Genomic DNA, 16,268 nt, shown 5'->3' on the forward strand with positions numbered 1-16,268 from the left:
ATATACTAAAATAACTTTAGTAATGACTAATTAAAAAATTATATTTTATTAGTTGATTGGACATAATTTATTAAAATTATTTTTTAAATAAATATATATAGATAATTGAGCATTTAAAAATTTTAAGTTTTATATTTTTTAAATTTATTGTTCTTAATAAATATAGATGATAATGAGACACTTGAAAATTTTTATATTTTATTTTTTAAATTTATTTTTAAATATTTGATTATATTTTTATTATAATTTAAAATATTTTATTTAGGAGAGAGATAAAAAAAGAAAAATATATATTTTTTATAATATTTTTTTCTTTATGTTTATATAATTTGATTGGATATATTTTTTAAAAAATAAATTTTCAAATAGAATATATATAATTAAGCCTTTCAAAATTTTTAAATTTTTACTTTTAACAGTTTCTTTTTAAATCAAATGAACATATATGTGTGAGATGATGAACAATTGAAAATTTTAATTTAAAAATATATGTAATATTTTATTTTATATATATATATATATATATATATATATATATATATATATTGAAACATATTTATTAGTTGATACTATAGAATTATACATATATAGTTAATAGTTGATATTGTAGAATTTTAGATTAATGACGATATAAATTAAACTGAAATATATGTGTATATACATATTATTATTTTATCAATTAATCATTATATTTACATTAATTTCATATGAAATTTTTTTAACATTATAAAAATCTAAATAATATAAAACAAAAACTATAATCAATATTTAATATTAAAAAATAAAAATGAGTATAAATAACAAATAAAGGTGAGCAACGATATAAAAATTAAACAAGTACGAATAATGAGTATGGTCAACATGCAATGTACGTCATAAAAAAGACTAAATATTGAGTTTCTGAAACGCCCCTACTAAGTTTATAAATTGACAAAAATATCATTAAGAATTTTAAGTTTATTGGTTGAAAAGCAAAGGTAATTTAGTTTTAATTAGTTATTATAATTTTCTATTTGAATCTAAATTTTTTTTTTTTTTGGTTAAAAACTCAGTACTCGGCATAGCCGACTAATCCGGATTCGGGTTCTACAGATGCCTATTATGTGGGTGACCCTCCCAATCCAATTATTTTCATTCACAACACTAAGGTTCGAACCCTAGACGTTACTTAAGGGATTCAGCCCTTCATCCCACTGGACTAATTGATAGGTGATTGAATCTAAATTCTATTATGAAGTTTAGTCTAATTCTATTAGAATTTTAATTTTATTGGTTGAAAATAATGGTAATTCAATTTTGATTAGTTGTACTAACTTTCTATTTAAATTAAAATTTTATTATATAATATATAAGGTATACATTAAATATATTATAATATCTTTAAGAATTTTAATGATTCAAAAAATAAATGTAATTGAAAACCAAATCTTTATAACCTTAGACATTCCACATTGGATAATTCCACTGACTTTGACAACCACGACTCACAAAATGGTGCCAAGCCAACTTGCCTTTCTTTCTTATTCTGATTCAGTTTTAGAGCTTTTGTTAGAATAACTTTTAAGTACGTAACAGTCACTTTTATAGACTTGTAATATAAAATCTATAATATATAATATATATAAAAGTAGTAACGAGAATATTGGGTTCCTAAAATATTTGTGTTAAATTTTTAGATTGACAAAAATATGATTGAGGACTTTATTTAATTGGTTGAAAAACAAAGGTAATTTAATTTTGATTGGTTATATTAATTTTCTATTTAAATATAAATTCTCTTATGAAGTTTAATCTAATTTTAAATAGGATATTGTCTAGTTTTGTCGCATTCTAATTTGGCTAAAAAATAAAATAAAATATTATTATGTAAGAAATTTTAATTTAATTGGTTAGCTAAATTTCCTATTATATAACTATTGCTATTTGAATAATTAATGTTATATATAAAAAATTATTATTTAAAAATTTTATATTAATCCTATTATACTACGGGGAAAAAAAAAACACTAACTAAATCCTATATTAATCCTATTGAATAAACTAATTAAAATTGAAATACTTTCCTCAATTGAATAGAGCACTACTTAGATTTTTTTTTTTTCCAATTTGAGAGCTATATTTGTTAAGATTATTTTATTAGTAGTAACTGGCACTACAAAAAAAACTTCAAATTGCGACCGATTTTTGCGACCGACACAAATCGGTCGCAATATTGATACCAATTTGCGACTGATTGGAAAACAGTCGCAGATTTTAGCGAGGAAAACTCGCGCGAGTTTGTCTTTCCGTTTGCGACCGAATTACTTCTAATTTGCGACCGATGTTGCGACCGATTTGAGACCAAATGTGTTTCTGTCGCAAAAAGGGGCGCGTAAAAAAAAGGATAAAATCTGAGACCGAAATGAGATAAAATTGCGACCGATATTTTGCGACCGACTATTTCAGTCGCAAATCGGTCGTAATTTTGGCGGTATTAAAACGACGTCGGACAATTAAAAATTGCGACCGAATAAAATGCCTTTTGCGACCGATATGTCGGTCGCAAAGGTTAGGGCTTTAAACGAGCCCTCTCCTTTTCCTTTCTTCTTCTTTCTCTCTTCTCCTTCTCCTCTCCTCTCCTCCGTCCGCAGCGCCGCTCCAGCCCCTCCTGAGAACGCTCCAGCCCCTGTGACGCCGCCAACGACGCTCCGGTCACTCCTCTACGCCGTTCGCCACCGTTTGGACAGCATTTGAGGTAAGCCGGTTTCCATTTTAATTTTTTCGAACTGTTTTTTTTTTTTTTTTTTTTGCGATTTTTGTGTTTTTTTCAATTTATTATTATTGTTACTGTTATTATTGTTATTATTATTAATATTGTTAATGTTGTTGTTAGTGTTGTTGTTATTATTGTTATTATTAATATAGTTATACTAGTTTAGTTTTTTTTGTTTGACTGTAAACGAAATTTGAAAAATTAAAGGGGAAAAACAAATTATTATTTATGAATTATTAAGAGCTGATTATTTTATGGGTTTGATTTTCAAACTTGATAATATCATCACCACAATTCAGAACGTTTTCTAATCTATATATGGGGATATACGTAGAAATTTGGAGTCGAAGAATGTCTAAAGTTTGAAGTCAGAGGAGTAACATTACTTGAAGTCACATTACTTGGAGTTATTAATTAAACGATAGCAACCTTCACACTGCTTGTGTCTGTTCCCTCTATATATATGCTTTTCAATAGCCTCAAGAACAGCTTGAGTAACATTTTTCACGTCTAAAACAGTCTGTTCTTCAGCTACAACAATGGCTTCCATGGCAAAATACAAATTACACGACACCTTTGCATGCAAGACTGTTAGACCCATTTCTTCAAATACTTCTAATATTGAGACTAGCTTATCTCCTCCCTTCTCGCAAATCACCTTTACAATAAATCCTTTTCCAGCTTTCTCTACTTTCACCTGTGCATACAAAACAGTGAAAGATGCAAATGTTATGCAAAGTAGAAAACATGAAAATAAATTAATGGGGTAAGAGAGTACAGACCTTGGGTAAGTGGAGGTGCAGCTTCACCATGCTTAAGCATTGCCTTTTGATTGCATCTAAGTATAAGAGTTCTCTTTTGATTGACTCCAACTTGAGTTTGAGTTTGTAAATATAAAGAATAGCATCAGCAATAATAGAGCTTCTTTTCACCTTCACAAAGAAAAAAGAGTAAAGAATTCTTAAAGGTTTTTCATTATTTACATAAATTAATTTCTTTCTTTACAATCCAACACTTCTCTCCCTAAAATTTATGTTTCTTTCCTTTGCTTTGAAGACCAAACAAACAAAAAGAAGAAGCTTAATTCATTAATTATGTCAACTACCTAGACTTGTAATCTTGAAAGAACAAAATATATTCAGAAAATCCTTTTTTTTTTTTTTTAAAGGGGAAAAATCTTTTTTCTTTAATAAAAAAGTTAGAGAAAAGGAGGATATGATCTTTGATTTGAAGAAGCTTTTGTAGAAACATATTAATTATCAAGACATTGTCAATATTTTGCTTTATGTTATATCTATAATATTAGTATTTTATTTTATTTTATTTAGTTTTTGTAATAGAGTACAATTACAACAAATTTATTAAATTAGAGTAGAATAAAATTAGAATTTGGAAAGAAAAAGAAACACAAAAGGGAAGGGAAAGAAAAATGTCAAAGATATGATTTTAAAAAGAGAATATCTCATATTTGTGAACCTCATAAAAAGCCTAAATTTGTGGTTTCAGAAAGTTTCAAGCTTTGCTTAGTGGGGAAACAATATAAAAATAAGAATTTAGTGGGGAAAAAAAGTAAAAATTTAATGGGGGTGAATTCAAAATTAATACTATAAACTAAGGTGCAAAAAACTATGAACTACAATATAAAATACTTTGAACTAAGGTGTAAAAAACCAGCGAAGCTTGTATCTCCACTGCCCCTTACCCTAAATCCACTCCAAGGTATTACAACAAAAATGCATTTGATTCGTTATTATTATTATTATTAAATGTAATTCATTAATAATATTATTAAGTATTAAAAATAATTAATATTATTGTATTGGGATCTCTGATTTGCCCAAGCTTCTAAGTCCTATCCTCTTGTCTCACACGAAATTGGGAACTGTAACAAGAAAAGGGGAAAAAAAGAAAGGTTAAAAAAAAAGAAAGCCTAAATAGGTATTTTAGCTTGAAATGACATAACAGTAACATTTAACATACTTAAAGATATTTAAGATAATCATATTATGAATTTGCACGAGTCAATACTTCATAATGTGTACGTTTATATATTTGTGTTTTATTTTTTTGGTGCGTACAACTTGTGTTTTGCTTACAACTTTAGAATATTTTTCTTTAGAATATTTTTTTCTTTATTGTAGATGTTATTGTCGTTATTATTCTTAAATATGTTTTTATTAAATGAATGATGAGTTTGAATTGGAGGCCTAGTAGTGGCCATTTTGCCTTTGGAGAATGTTGATATGTTATAGAAGTGTTTATTGAAGTGTCTTTGTATTTGAGATTTGATTGTGTTGTGCCGAAATGCTGCCGAATTTTTTTCAATAAATTCAATATGTAGAATAGTACACTTACCTTTATTATAGTAGGTGTGTATATATATATATATATATATAACCTTTGTATTGAATAAATGAACTTAGTTATTTTACATTTATATATAGTTTCCCCTTATTATAGAAATAACCTTAGTTAGTTATAAGTGTAAATTGAACATTACATTAGTGGCATGTTTTAAGGCTAGATCAGACTAATGCAATTACATATAATTTACCCTTGATAAACACATTGTTAATTAGGTAAAAAAAAATGCGAAATAATCGAGATTGGATGTACTGGAGGTTCGAGGTCAATGGCATATTAAGACAAGAGTTCCTGCACGGATTGGAGGCGTTTATACAGTTTGCAGTTGGTAATCCCAGTTTTATGGATGGGAATAAGTTGAGGTGTCCATGTAATCACAAGACGTGTCGAAATCGAGCCTTCTTAGACATCGATACAGTGAAACTTCATTTGTGCAAAAATGGGTTCGTGGAAAATTATTACGAATGGATACATCATGGTGAAGCTCAAGTTGCCAGTGGGTCAGGCCACTCCATTCCGGTAAGTTTAGAAGTTCAGCCTTATCAATTTCTGTATGGTAATCAATGCAATGATATGGTAATCGATGCGAGTAGAGTACAATTTGATTGGGATAATATGGAGGAATCGCCAAATGTAGCAGCAGAACAATTGTTTGACATGCTAAGTGCAGCTAACATTGAACTGTGGCCTGGATGCAAGAATCATTCTGTTCTGTCTGTTGTTGCACGATTACTGCACATGAAAGCAGAGCACCATTTTTCAGAAAGGTGTTACGATGATTTCGTTCAGTTAGCAAAAGAAATGTTGCCTGAAGGCCATTCAATGGTTGATAATTTTTATCAGACAAAAAAATTAGTTCGGGGATTGGGACTACCGGTAGAAAAGATTGATTGCTGCCGTAATAATTGTATGATATTCTGGGGTGTTGACTCGGAATTCAGAGAATGCAAGTTTTGTAATCTTCCAAGATATCAACGGCGCGGTCAAGGGACTGGTAGAGTACAAAGGGAGAAGGCTTTCAAGAAGATGTATTATTTCCCTCTTGTTCCTCGCCTTCAAAGGTTATATGCATCAAAGGCGACAGCTGAACACATGACATGGCATGCTTTGCATGAATATGAGGATGGTATAATGACTCATCCGTCAGACTCTGAAGCGTGGAAACATTTTGATAACATTCATCCTCTGTTTGCTGCTGAAATGAGAAACGTGAGATTGGGGCTTTGTACTGATGGGTTTCAGCCGTTTGGCCAATCAGGACAACAATATTCATCATGGCCTATCATTGTGACACCATATAATCTACCACCGACAATGTGTATGAAAGATGAATATATGTTTTTGTGTGTTATTGTTCCTGGGCCTACTAATCCAAAACATAAAATTGATGTGTTTCTGCAGCCTTTGATGGCCGAACTTAATTATTTATGGGAATATGGGGTTGAAACATTCGATATTTCGAGCAATCAGAATTTCATAATGCGGGCTGCTTTGCTTTGGACCATCAGTGATTTTCCTGCTTTTGGAATGTTATCTGGGTGGAGTACGGCTGGCAAATTGGCTTGTCCTCACTGCATGGAAAACACTAATGCATTTACACTAAAGAATGGAGGTAAACAATGTTGGTTTGATTGTCATCGCAAATTCTTACCGGAATCTCACCCTTGGAGGAGAAATCGACAATGCTTTAGAAAGAACACAACTATTTTTGAACCCCCTCCACCTGTGAAGTCAGGAGCACAAATATTACAAGAAATTGAAGATCTGGGGCTTATGAAAGTTACAGAGGTTGGTGCAGATGAGGTAAATACAAGAATTGGCAGGAATAGCGGGTGGAAAAAGCGAAGCATTTTCTGGGATTTGCCATACTGGAGTTCACTTCTTATCCGTCATAACCTTGATGTCATGCACATAGAAAAAAATGTGTTTGAAAATCTGTTCAACACTGTCATGAACATTGAAGGGAAAACCAAGGACAATGCAAAAGCGAGAGCAGACATGAAGGAAATTTGTCGTCGACCAGAACTCGAGCAATCTGTACTTACTGGTAAGTTTCCGAAGGCATGTTATTGTTTAGATAAATCCCAAAGGCAATTATTGTGCGAATGGTTACGATCATTAAGATTTCCAGATGGCTACTGTTCAAATATGGGTAGATGTGTGGACATGAGGAAGTACAGACTGTTTGGCATGAAAAGCCATGACTGTCATGTTTTCATGCAAAGATTGATCCCTGTGGCATTCCGGGAATTATTACCAGGAAAAATTTGGGAAGCAATGACAGAATTGAGTCTCTTTTTCAAGGAATTGACGATGACTGTTATCCGATGCGATGATATGGACCAATTAGCGCGAGAAATCCCAATAGTGATGTGCAAGTTGGAGCGAATTTTTCCACCCGGCTTCTTTGATTCTATGGAACATCTGCCGGTTCATTTGCCCTATGAATGTCATTTAGCAGGACCGGTACAATATCGATGGATGTATCCATTTGAGAGGTGATTCACTAACATCTCATTCTAATGATTACATCATTTTTTTGAACTTATACTAACATATTGGCATTGTACAATCACAGACACCTACAGAAAATTAAAAAGAATGTGCGCAATAAGGCAAAGGTCGAAGGATCCATTTGCAATGCATATTTGGTGGAAGAAGCTTCCACATTCTGTTCACACTACTTTGACCAACATGTTTTCACCAAGCATCGGAGAGTGCCACGTAACGATGACAGAGGAGATCGTGTTCAATCTGAGTTTGAAGGAAATCTAAAAATTTTCACCTACCCTGGGCGTACGATTGGTAAATCAAAAAAAAGACGATTGACTGATGCAGAGGTACAAGCGGCTCAAACCTATATTTTATTGAATTGCGAAGACATCACACCATATGTACAGTAAGTATAAATAATGTAAACATTCTAAACTTGACGTGGGCCGTTGTTAAATGATACTTATGCTAATATGGTTCGTTGATAAATAGGAAATATATCAATCTTCTGCGGCTTCAAAATCTCAATTTGACTGATACTGCAGTTGATGCAAAGCTGGACACGGAATTTGCAGATTGGTTCAAATATTATGTAAGTTACTTTCAATGTGCACAACACGGAATGTACATTTATTAAATCTGACTCATGTCATTACTATTTCCCATAGGCTCGAAGCTCGGAAAGCGATATTCGTAATAGATTTATTACGGATCTGGCAAAGGGGCCATTACCGGTTGCTAATGCCTACTCTGGCTACTTTGTAAACGGTTACAAGTTTCACACTGAGGGTTATGGGAGAAGCAGAAAGACAATGAACAGCGGTGTGTGCATAAAGGGATCAAACTACAGTGACGTGTCTGCCGATTTTTATGGGAAATTGGTTGAGGTTTTGGAGTTAGAATATCCAGGCCTACCAATGAAGTGCACAATCTTATTCAAATGTGAATGGTTTGATCCTACGCCAAACATTGGCACGAAGGTTCATCCTAAGTATAATCTGGTTGATATTAATCAAAGAAGAAGATATACAAAGTATGAACCTTTTGTTTTGGCAATGCAAGCTGCACAGGTGTACTATGTCCCATATCCATCGTTTAAACGAGATAGATGCGATTGGATGGCAGTGTGTAAAATCAAGGCTAGATCAGTTGTTCATGCACTTGAAACGAAACAATCTTCTTCACTCGCAGTATCGGAGGCATTTCAAGAAGTTAGGGTCGAAAAGCAACCGATGCAAGTTGTTGAAGATTTAACAGATAGATTGGATGATGAAAGCCGATCTTATGTTGAAATAGGACCATCAGATGATGAAGAGGAAGAAGATCAAATCATCATGGGTACCTCAAAAGACGAATATGAAGAAGAGGAAGCTGATGAAGAGGAGGAGGAAGCAGATGATATTCAAGACACTTAAAACTTAGAGAAATTTTACTGTTACAAATTGATAAATGTATATGTAATTAATATTATTAATGAAGAATTTCAATGGTATTCACTTTGTGTACTCATATTTACCACATGTTCTACAATTCATATAATTGTATAAATTCATTTTATCTAGGTTCTGATATCTGCAGTACAGATGGCTAGAGGCAGACCGTTTGATTCTGACGCGTCCGGCAGTGGTTCGCGTGGAGGTCATGGCCCTGGACGCAGTGCCCGTGGACGAGGAGGGTCGATCCCTCGTCCTTCGTCAGGTACGTCTGGGGCTTCGTCATCTGCTCAGCGAGCAGTACTGCCGCCATCACATCCTTCTTCAGGTACGTCTGGGGCTTCATCCTCTGCTCAGCGTCCAGTACTGCCGCCATCACACTCTTCTGCTCCTTCCTCTTCTGCTCCTTCCTCTTCTGCTCCTTCCTCTTCTGCACCAGTACAGACTCCACCAGCTGCACAGTCACCTACTGTGCAAGGTAATCATAAATGTCATAACTGTCATTTTAATTATATATTAATTATCTAAAAATTTATAACATTTGTCATTTCTTTTGCAGCTTCATCCGATCCACGTATCACCCTCAGTTTGGTAGCGGGACAGTAAGTACTTATTCAAATTTTCTGCAGGCATATTTTGTAATTATATTTTGTACTTATTCATAACTGTGATACTTTCGTGTAATTATATTTCACTTATGTTTTTTTTTTCAGCATATATCCATCTTCTCGAGCAGCGAGGCAAATTTTGAAGATAATCAAGCTACAGCTGCATAAAGAAGGATACACATGGGATGCCGTACCACAAGAGGCGAGAGACTTTTATTGGGAGGAGTTCCAGGTACTCTTTGGTTTAAGTTATATCATCATTCAATGTTTACAATTCAAGATACATCCTTAGTGTTTAAACGCTATATTTCATTTTTTTTGCAGAAACATTTCATATGGGACGAGGCCATTACTGCTATGCTGAAAGTAGCCTGGGAGAAGATATGCGCCGATCGATACGCTGACTTCACCTATAGGATGAGAAAAAGCGGTAAGAAGCAGCAGTGCGTGTCTCAGGAGATATGGGAGAGCTGGCAAAAGGCTTGGGAGGATCCTGCATTCAAGAGAAAGCGGGAGATATTTGCACAAAACAGGCGCAGTGAGACTGGCAGTGATGGAGCAGGACCTTCGCGACACACAGGCGGATCTATATCTGCTATAGAGACAGCTCGATTATTAGTAAGTGAACTAGTACCTTTATAAGAAACTGATGTTTAATGAAAGGACACTATATATATTAATATATCATGCATAAAAATTCATTGCAGGCTAAAGAATTAGGTCGTGAACCCACACCGATGGAGGTATTTAGATACACTCACACGAAGGACCACGATCGTAATACCTTTGTCGACAGACGTGCGCTGAGCGTCAATGTAAGTAACAATGAATAATATTCCCTCTAATCATTGCGAATATGTACAAAGTTGAATATAATAAAGCTTGCAATTGCATTGATTAATTAATTTTTTGTTTTCAGGAGAATTATACTACAGCTCGGGAGCGTATTGTTACTTCTCAGACCGATGAATCCGAAGCTGAGTCAAGGATTGACGAGGTAGCGCTTTATCTCGAGGCTGTAGGGGGCGAGAAGAAGAGGAAGGTATACGGCATCGGGTCTCAGGCATCACAGTTTTACACTGGCTCAGCAGCTCACGCTTTTACAGCCAGCGCAGCACGACAGCCGGAGCACACTGACTCGCAGTATGATGATGATATACGAGCTCAGCTTGCTGATCAGCAGAGACAGATTGCAGAGCTTAGAGAGCATGTCCTGCGGCTGTCCGGTGAGGCCCGTGCTGGTACTTCCTCCTCTGATCCTGCGCCTGCTACAGACCGACATGTTTTGACGTCTCAGCAGCAGCCACTTCCTGCTCTTGATCCCGATGCTGCAGACGATACCTTGGTCACCCCTCCTGCCGCTACATCACATCCAGCAGGTACTCCTCTCGCCGATCCGACATCGGATCCTGCAGATGAGCAGCAGCATAGATTTGATTTTGGACCTTTTTAGTTTTTTATTTGATTTGATTGATATTTTAATTTGTTCAGTACAATAAAAATTACAATTTACATTGTTCTTGAATTGCGTGTGTGATATATATGTATATATGTCAATTTTCACATGTGCGGAAAAATTTTGGTTTTATAATAATATTTATTTTTTTTTTATTTTTTTAATTTTGCGACCGATTTGCGACCGCTTTGATACCGACAATTGCAATTTTAAATTACATTTTACGACGGCTTTGCGACCGATTTGAGACCGAATTTACGACCTATTTGCGACCGATTTTAGACCGATTTTTGAGACCGATTTAATAAATTTGCGACCGTTTATTTTGCGACCGATTATTAAAGTTTACGACCGATTATATCGGTCGCAAATTTGCGACCGATTATTCCATCGGTCGCAAATTCATTTTGCGACCAGCTATTTTGCGACCGACATATGTCGGTCTCAGATCGGTCGCAAAATTAATTTTGCGACCGATATGAGCCATTTTGCGACCGATTTGTCGGTCGCAAAATGGCGCATTTCTTGTAGTGTGGTACATACATGTTGACAGGCAAATTTGAAAGTGTACAAAATCGCAATAAACATTAAAGAGTGAGTAGAGTATCATTCCCACAAAGAGTATATACCAAATACTAAAATTGTGTTAATCTACTATTATTTAAACAACAATAAAGAGGATTATTTGTAAAGATTAAAATAAAAGAAACAAAAGAGAAGATTAAATAAAAGAAATCAAGCAAAGTAATTATAGAAAAGAATTCAAGGGATAAAGGTTGCTAGAGATTTTGACTTAACTTAATTCTATCCAATTTATCATATTAGTTTAATAATCAATTTTAATTGTTCAAAAAGGACAAATAATCCTAAAATCGCTAATAACCTCTCTCGATGTTTTATTTATTATTTAATAATTCAATTACCCGGCGTAATCAAACATAGATTACATTATTAAGTTCTATGGTTATTCAAGAAGACATAAATTAAGGCTTCCAGTTTATGAAAACCTCCCACGAGTCAAACCATTTAGCTCTCGCATCAAATTGTTATTTTCATGAAATTTATTATCCTTTTCATATCAAAAACCATTCACTCAATAGTGACTAATGAAATAAATCAATAAAGGGGAGAAACTCTGTTTGGAAGCTTTAAAAACAATAATAAATTTTTGCATGAAAAAACAAAACCAAATCTAATATTATAAATTGGAATTAAAGTTAAGTTACATCAAATCCCTAGTAAAAAGGTTTAGTTCAACATAATAATTAAATTAAGCGCAATTAAACTTGTAAATATTCTCATAGTTAACATGAATATTGATGATAAATAAGAAAAGAGTTTAGAAATAAAAACTAGTTAATAAAATGCTTGTCCGACTTCCTTGAATCTTCATACTAACTTGAATGCTTAAAATCTTAGAGAGACAAAACTATGCACAGGGTAGAACCAAAGTTCAAAAGATGGAATGATACTATGTTAATGAATCACTCTTAATTGGTGTAAAGATTTCTCCTTATATAGACTAGGGCTTGTTTGAGTCTAATTAGGAAAATCACCTAACTTGTTGAGGAAGAAATATAATTACAATAAAAAACAATTAAGAACTGTATTTCTTTCAAATCAGGAGTCTAAGTTGATCAATCAAGATGGAAATTGAATTAGGTAATAACTTTGTGGTCCCCATATCCTTATTTGATAATTGACAATTTTTTAATTAAAACCCTACAAAAACCTTCCAAAATGAGATCAAAACAATAAAGGAAATATTAAACCACTTATACAAAGAATAAAAAAACACAATCTTAATTTGAAGTATCTGATCGAATTAATAGAGCATGATATTTGTGTCAAAGGCGATCGCTTGTTGCACTTGGTGGTTATTCATAGTCATTGTTCAACTTCATGGTTTTTCTACAAATTCAATCTGATTACCTTTAAATTTTTTCCTTTTATGATAAGTGGTTAATTTAGCATAATATGCTCTTTATTTAAATATTATTTGTGGATATTTTTGTTTTAAAAAGAGAACTTTCACTTGATCTTCATATTTTTTTTAGATTACGCTAAATTCATTGGGCAAGGAGCTTTGGAGGCCAATTCTTGAAGTTTTGGAGAAATGTGTTGGGTAAGTCCAAGTAATCGCTGAAACTCTTTGGAATTTGACAATTTACCCTTGGCCTTGGGCATGGCTAAGGGAGGCTCATCCAAGACTGATCGGAAGTAAGATGTTTGCCAGCTATGATTATTTCGGGCTTATTTTAGAAAATCTTTTAAAGTAACTAGACTACTAATTAGGGAATTAGGAAGTATGCGTATTCAAATATGTTATTTTTATAATTAATTTCAGATTTATTTTCCTAGTTTAGAGATTTTTCTCTCTCCTATAAATAGAACCTTAAGTCGATTGAGGGGGATCATCTTTTTATTCTTTTCAACAACAGATGTCTCTTAGGTTTTTTTTATTTATTATTTTCTTTGCATTTTGTCCACAACCGTGCATGGGGCTGAGTTTTTCTTTTCGGTCAAAGGTTGAATTCAAAGTAGAGTTCTCCATTATGAGATCTTAATATATTTATTTTCTTCTTTAATTTCATCGGTATTTGTTTATTTTCTGCATATAGTGAGAAACTCCATCTCTATTGTTATCTCATTGTTTGTTCAATATGGCCAATTGTTCGATTTAACATGATAGCATATAGCTAATCAATAAGATTAAATCCTTAATTGTTTAGTTGAGTTGATGCAAGTAGTAGAATAATATAATCTAATTATAACCAAGCTTTTAGATTATATTATGAAAATTCATAATCTAATTTAAATAATCCTTGCTTGTAGAGTTTGTTAATTAGGTTAGGGTCGTTCTAGTTTTTAATGCTATTAGCAAATTTGATCGCTTGTTTAGAATTGTTTGCTAGTTAGGGATTATTTATAGCACTTGTCTTATTTAATCTAATAATACTGAAAGATTTTTCGGTGATGCTTGTTCAAAGATTATAACCTGTCTACTTTTCAAATTATCAAATTATTTAAGTATCGATGATCAATCAAGAGAACTTCATACTAAGAATTATCTTTGACTGAATCCATCTCCTATTGATTTAAACTCATTCCTTTTATTGCACTTTTTACTTATTTTAATTGTTTGATTCTTTCTCTGCTACAATCCCCCCCCCCTCCCCCATTTTTATTTTTATTTTTATTTATTTAAATTCCTGGTTATTGAAAGAATTAATTAAAAACTATTCTCTAGGGTCCGATCTTTCTTGTCTTATCTATAAATAATTTAGGTTAGGAAGAGTAGGAATTATTTTTGATTACTTCGAGAACTGTAAATCTATTAGAGAGGAGATCTGCACTTCTTTCTGTATAGCTATCCAAATAAGAAAAAACGCTAGACAAAACCACTATAATTGTGACAATAATAACTCAGAACTATATGAGAACAAAATTCTAAGATATAGGCAACGATAAATCTCAATATTTGGGCGACAATAACTTATATCTATATATATATCTAATGATTATTTGCAAAAAATAAAAAAAAAATACAAACAAACAAAGAAAAAAAGGGAAAGCTCCATTTGCACGCAATTTTCTTAAGGATGATCCTGTTTTAGACAAGATTGATAGAGAGCTTTTAGGTCGCACAAGCAGGTTTGCACCTGGAGCATGGTGTATTGGCAGTTCAGATGGTGATGGTGATCTGGCTTCTGTTTCAGTTTTGAGGAAGAACAGCCTCCTGCCTGCATATATAATAAGCCATTAATGGCCAACTATCAAAGCTCATAATAGTATGAGTCAGCATTTACAACCACCGCCTAAGCCAATGTCCCCACACCTGGACCCTTAAAATCTGCAAATGAAGATAAGGGATGAGAGAGAGAGAGAGAGAGATTTTTCTTTGTCCAGAAGCGCAATTCACATGCTACTTCAATGGCATCATTCATAGTTTTTTTTTTATTGAAGAAGACACATACCCGACGCAAGCTTTATCCGTCATATATAATATAGACAATTGGACATTAACTTCATATTTACATGTTTCGTTTTTAATGAGAGCCAGAGCAGGTTCCCCATGCAGAGAAAACTTTGTCTGGAGAGAGAAAGAGGGGAAATGTATTATGAGAAAACTTGAAAGGACAAAATTGAAAATTAATTTTTTATTTTAATAAGTAACAAAATTATTACTAATTTCTTTGACGTGATGGCGCAACAAAAAGCTACTGCAATTTAATGGTTGAGAGAAACATAAATTAGAGACAGAACAGAGTACATGCCTTTCAAATAATTAATTAATAAAAACTACTCCATTGAAAAGATTTTCTTTATAATTTTTGGGATAGAATCAAACTTAAATTATTAGCAGTTAAATTATCTTCAATCAATAATTCTTGAAGTAGCATATCTATTTTGGATTTTGCTGTGTCAATATTGATGTTGGCATGAAAGCGACTTGTCTAGAAAGATCAACTGAAAAAAATTTAAGGAACCTCTTCAACCAACCTTATCTCCTTACCACTTCATAAATTTTATTATGAATCCTCTCTTCATCTCACAGAACAAGCTGGAAGGAACTAAACAAGCTATGTACATAGTCAAGAAATGAATGGGGTAGGTTCTGTATCCTCCACTAAAAGTAAAAAGAGATTTCTGTCAACTTCTGAATAGGAGGTTCTGAATTATGTCTCGTCATGATAGCAATAGCAGATGATAATCTCTCTCAAATTGCAGTGCAAGTTCACATACTTCTGCAACAAGAACATCTAAGGCTTCCCCTGTAGTTAAATCAGACCAAGCAAACCTCAGGAGAGCAGAGCGAGGGCTGCTGCTTTACCAATCACCATCATTATTTCTCGAAAAATGTCTATCAAGTTCTAAATAATTCTTCGTTAGCCTACGATAGAGATGCAAGAAAGAAGCTTCTTCTTTAGCAACATTTTTACTAGAAGGAACTCTCCGTAAGACACTTCTAGGTGCACTAGAATAGCATCCCTTGCTTGTTTCACTGAGCTTTGCTTCAACTCTCACAAATGGTTGAAAACCTGACCTCCATGTAGCCTTTAGAGAACTATTCTCCGGCTTCAGGCCATCTACTGGCTATTTGTATAACAATGAAGGATGAAAATATTAAAGGAAAGATACTTCAATAAACAATCATGACA

General features: G+C 33.3%; 1 protein-coding gene across 3 annotated transcripts; it reads left to right on the forward strand.

Moving 5' to 3' along the window:
- The first annotated feature begins 2,608 nt into the window (after positions 1 to 2,608).
- LOC149496053 (uncharacterized) lies at positions 2,609 to 11,215 on the forward strand. Of its 3 annotated transcripts, none has more exons than XM_089721987.1 (7): positions 2,609 to 2,734; positions 9,172 to 9,520; positions 9,602 to 9,644; positions 9,756 to 9,882; positions 9,975 to 10,268; positions 10,358 to 10,465; positions 10,570 to 11,215. In XM_089721987.1, the coding sequence occupies exons 2-7, from the start codon at positions 9,193 to 9,195 to the stop codon at positions 11,101 to 11,103; spliced, it is 1,434 nt and encodes a 477-aa protein (XP_089578113.1). In that variant the 5' UTR covers positions 2,609 to 2,734; positions 9,172 to 9,192; the 3' UTR covers positions 11,104 to 11,215. The 3 variants fall into 3 exon arrangements, with proteins under 3 accessions (XP_089578113.1, XP_089578114.1, XP_089578115.1); XM_089721988.1 differs by having other exon boundaries at positions 9,188 to 9,520; XM_089721989.1 differs by having other exon boundaries at positions 9,193 to 9,520.
- Positions 11,216 to 16,268: the final 5,053 nt, after the last annotated feature.

Source organism: Jatropha curcas, chromosome 5 (assembly GCF_041381405.1).
Source record: "Jatropha curcas cultivar XTBG-Jc1 chromosome 5, XTBG_Jcur_1.0, whole genome shotgun sequence".
Taxonomy (NCBI): domain Eukaryota; kingdom Viridiplantae; phylum Streptophyta; class Magnoliopsida; order Malpighiales; family Euphorbiaceae; genus Jatropha; species Jatropha curcas.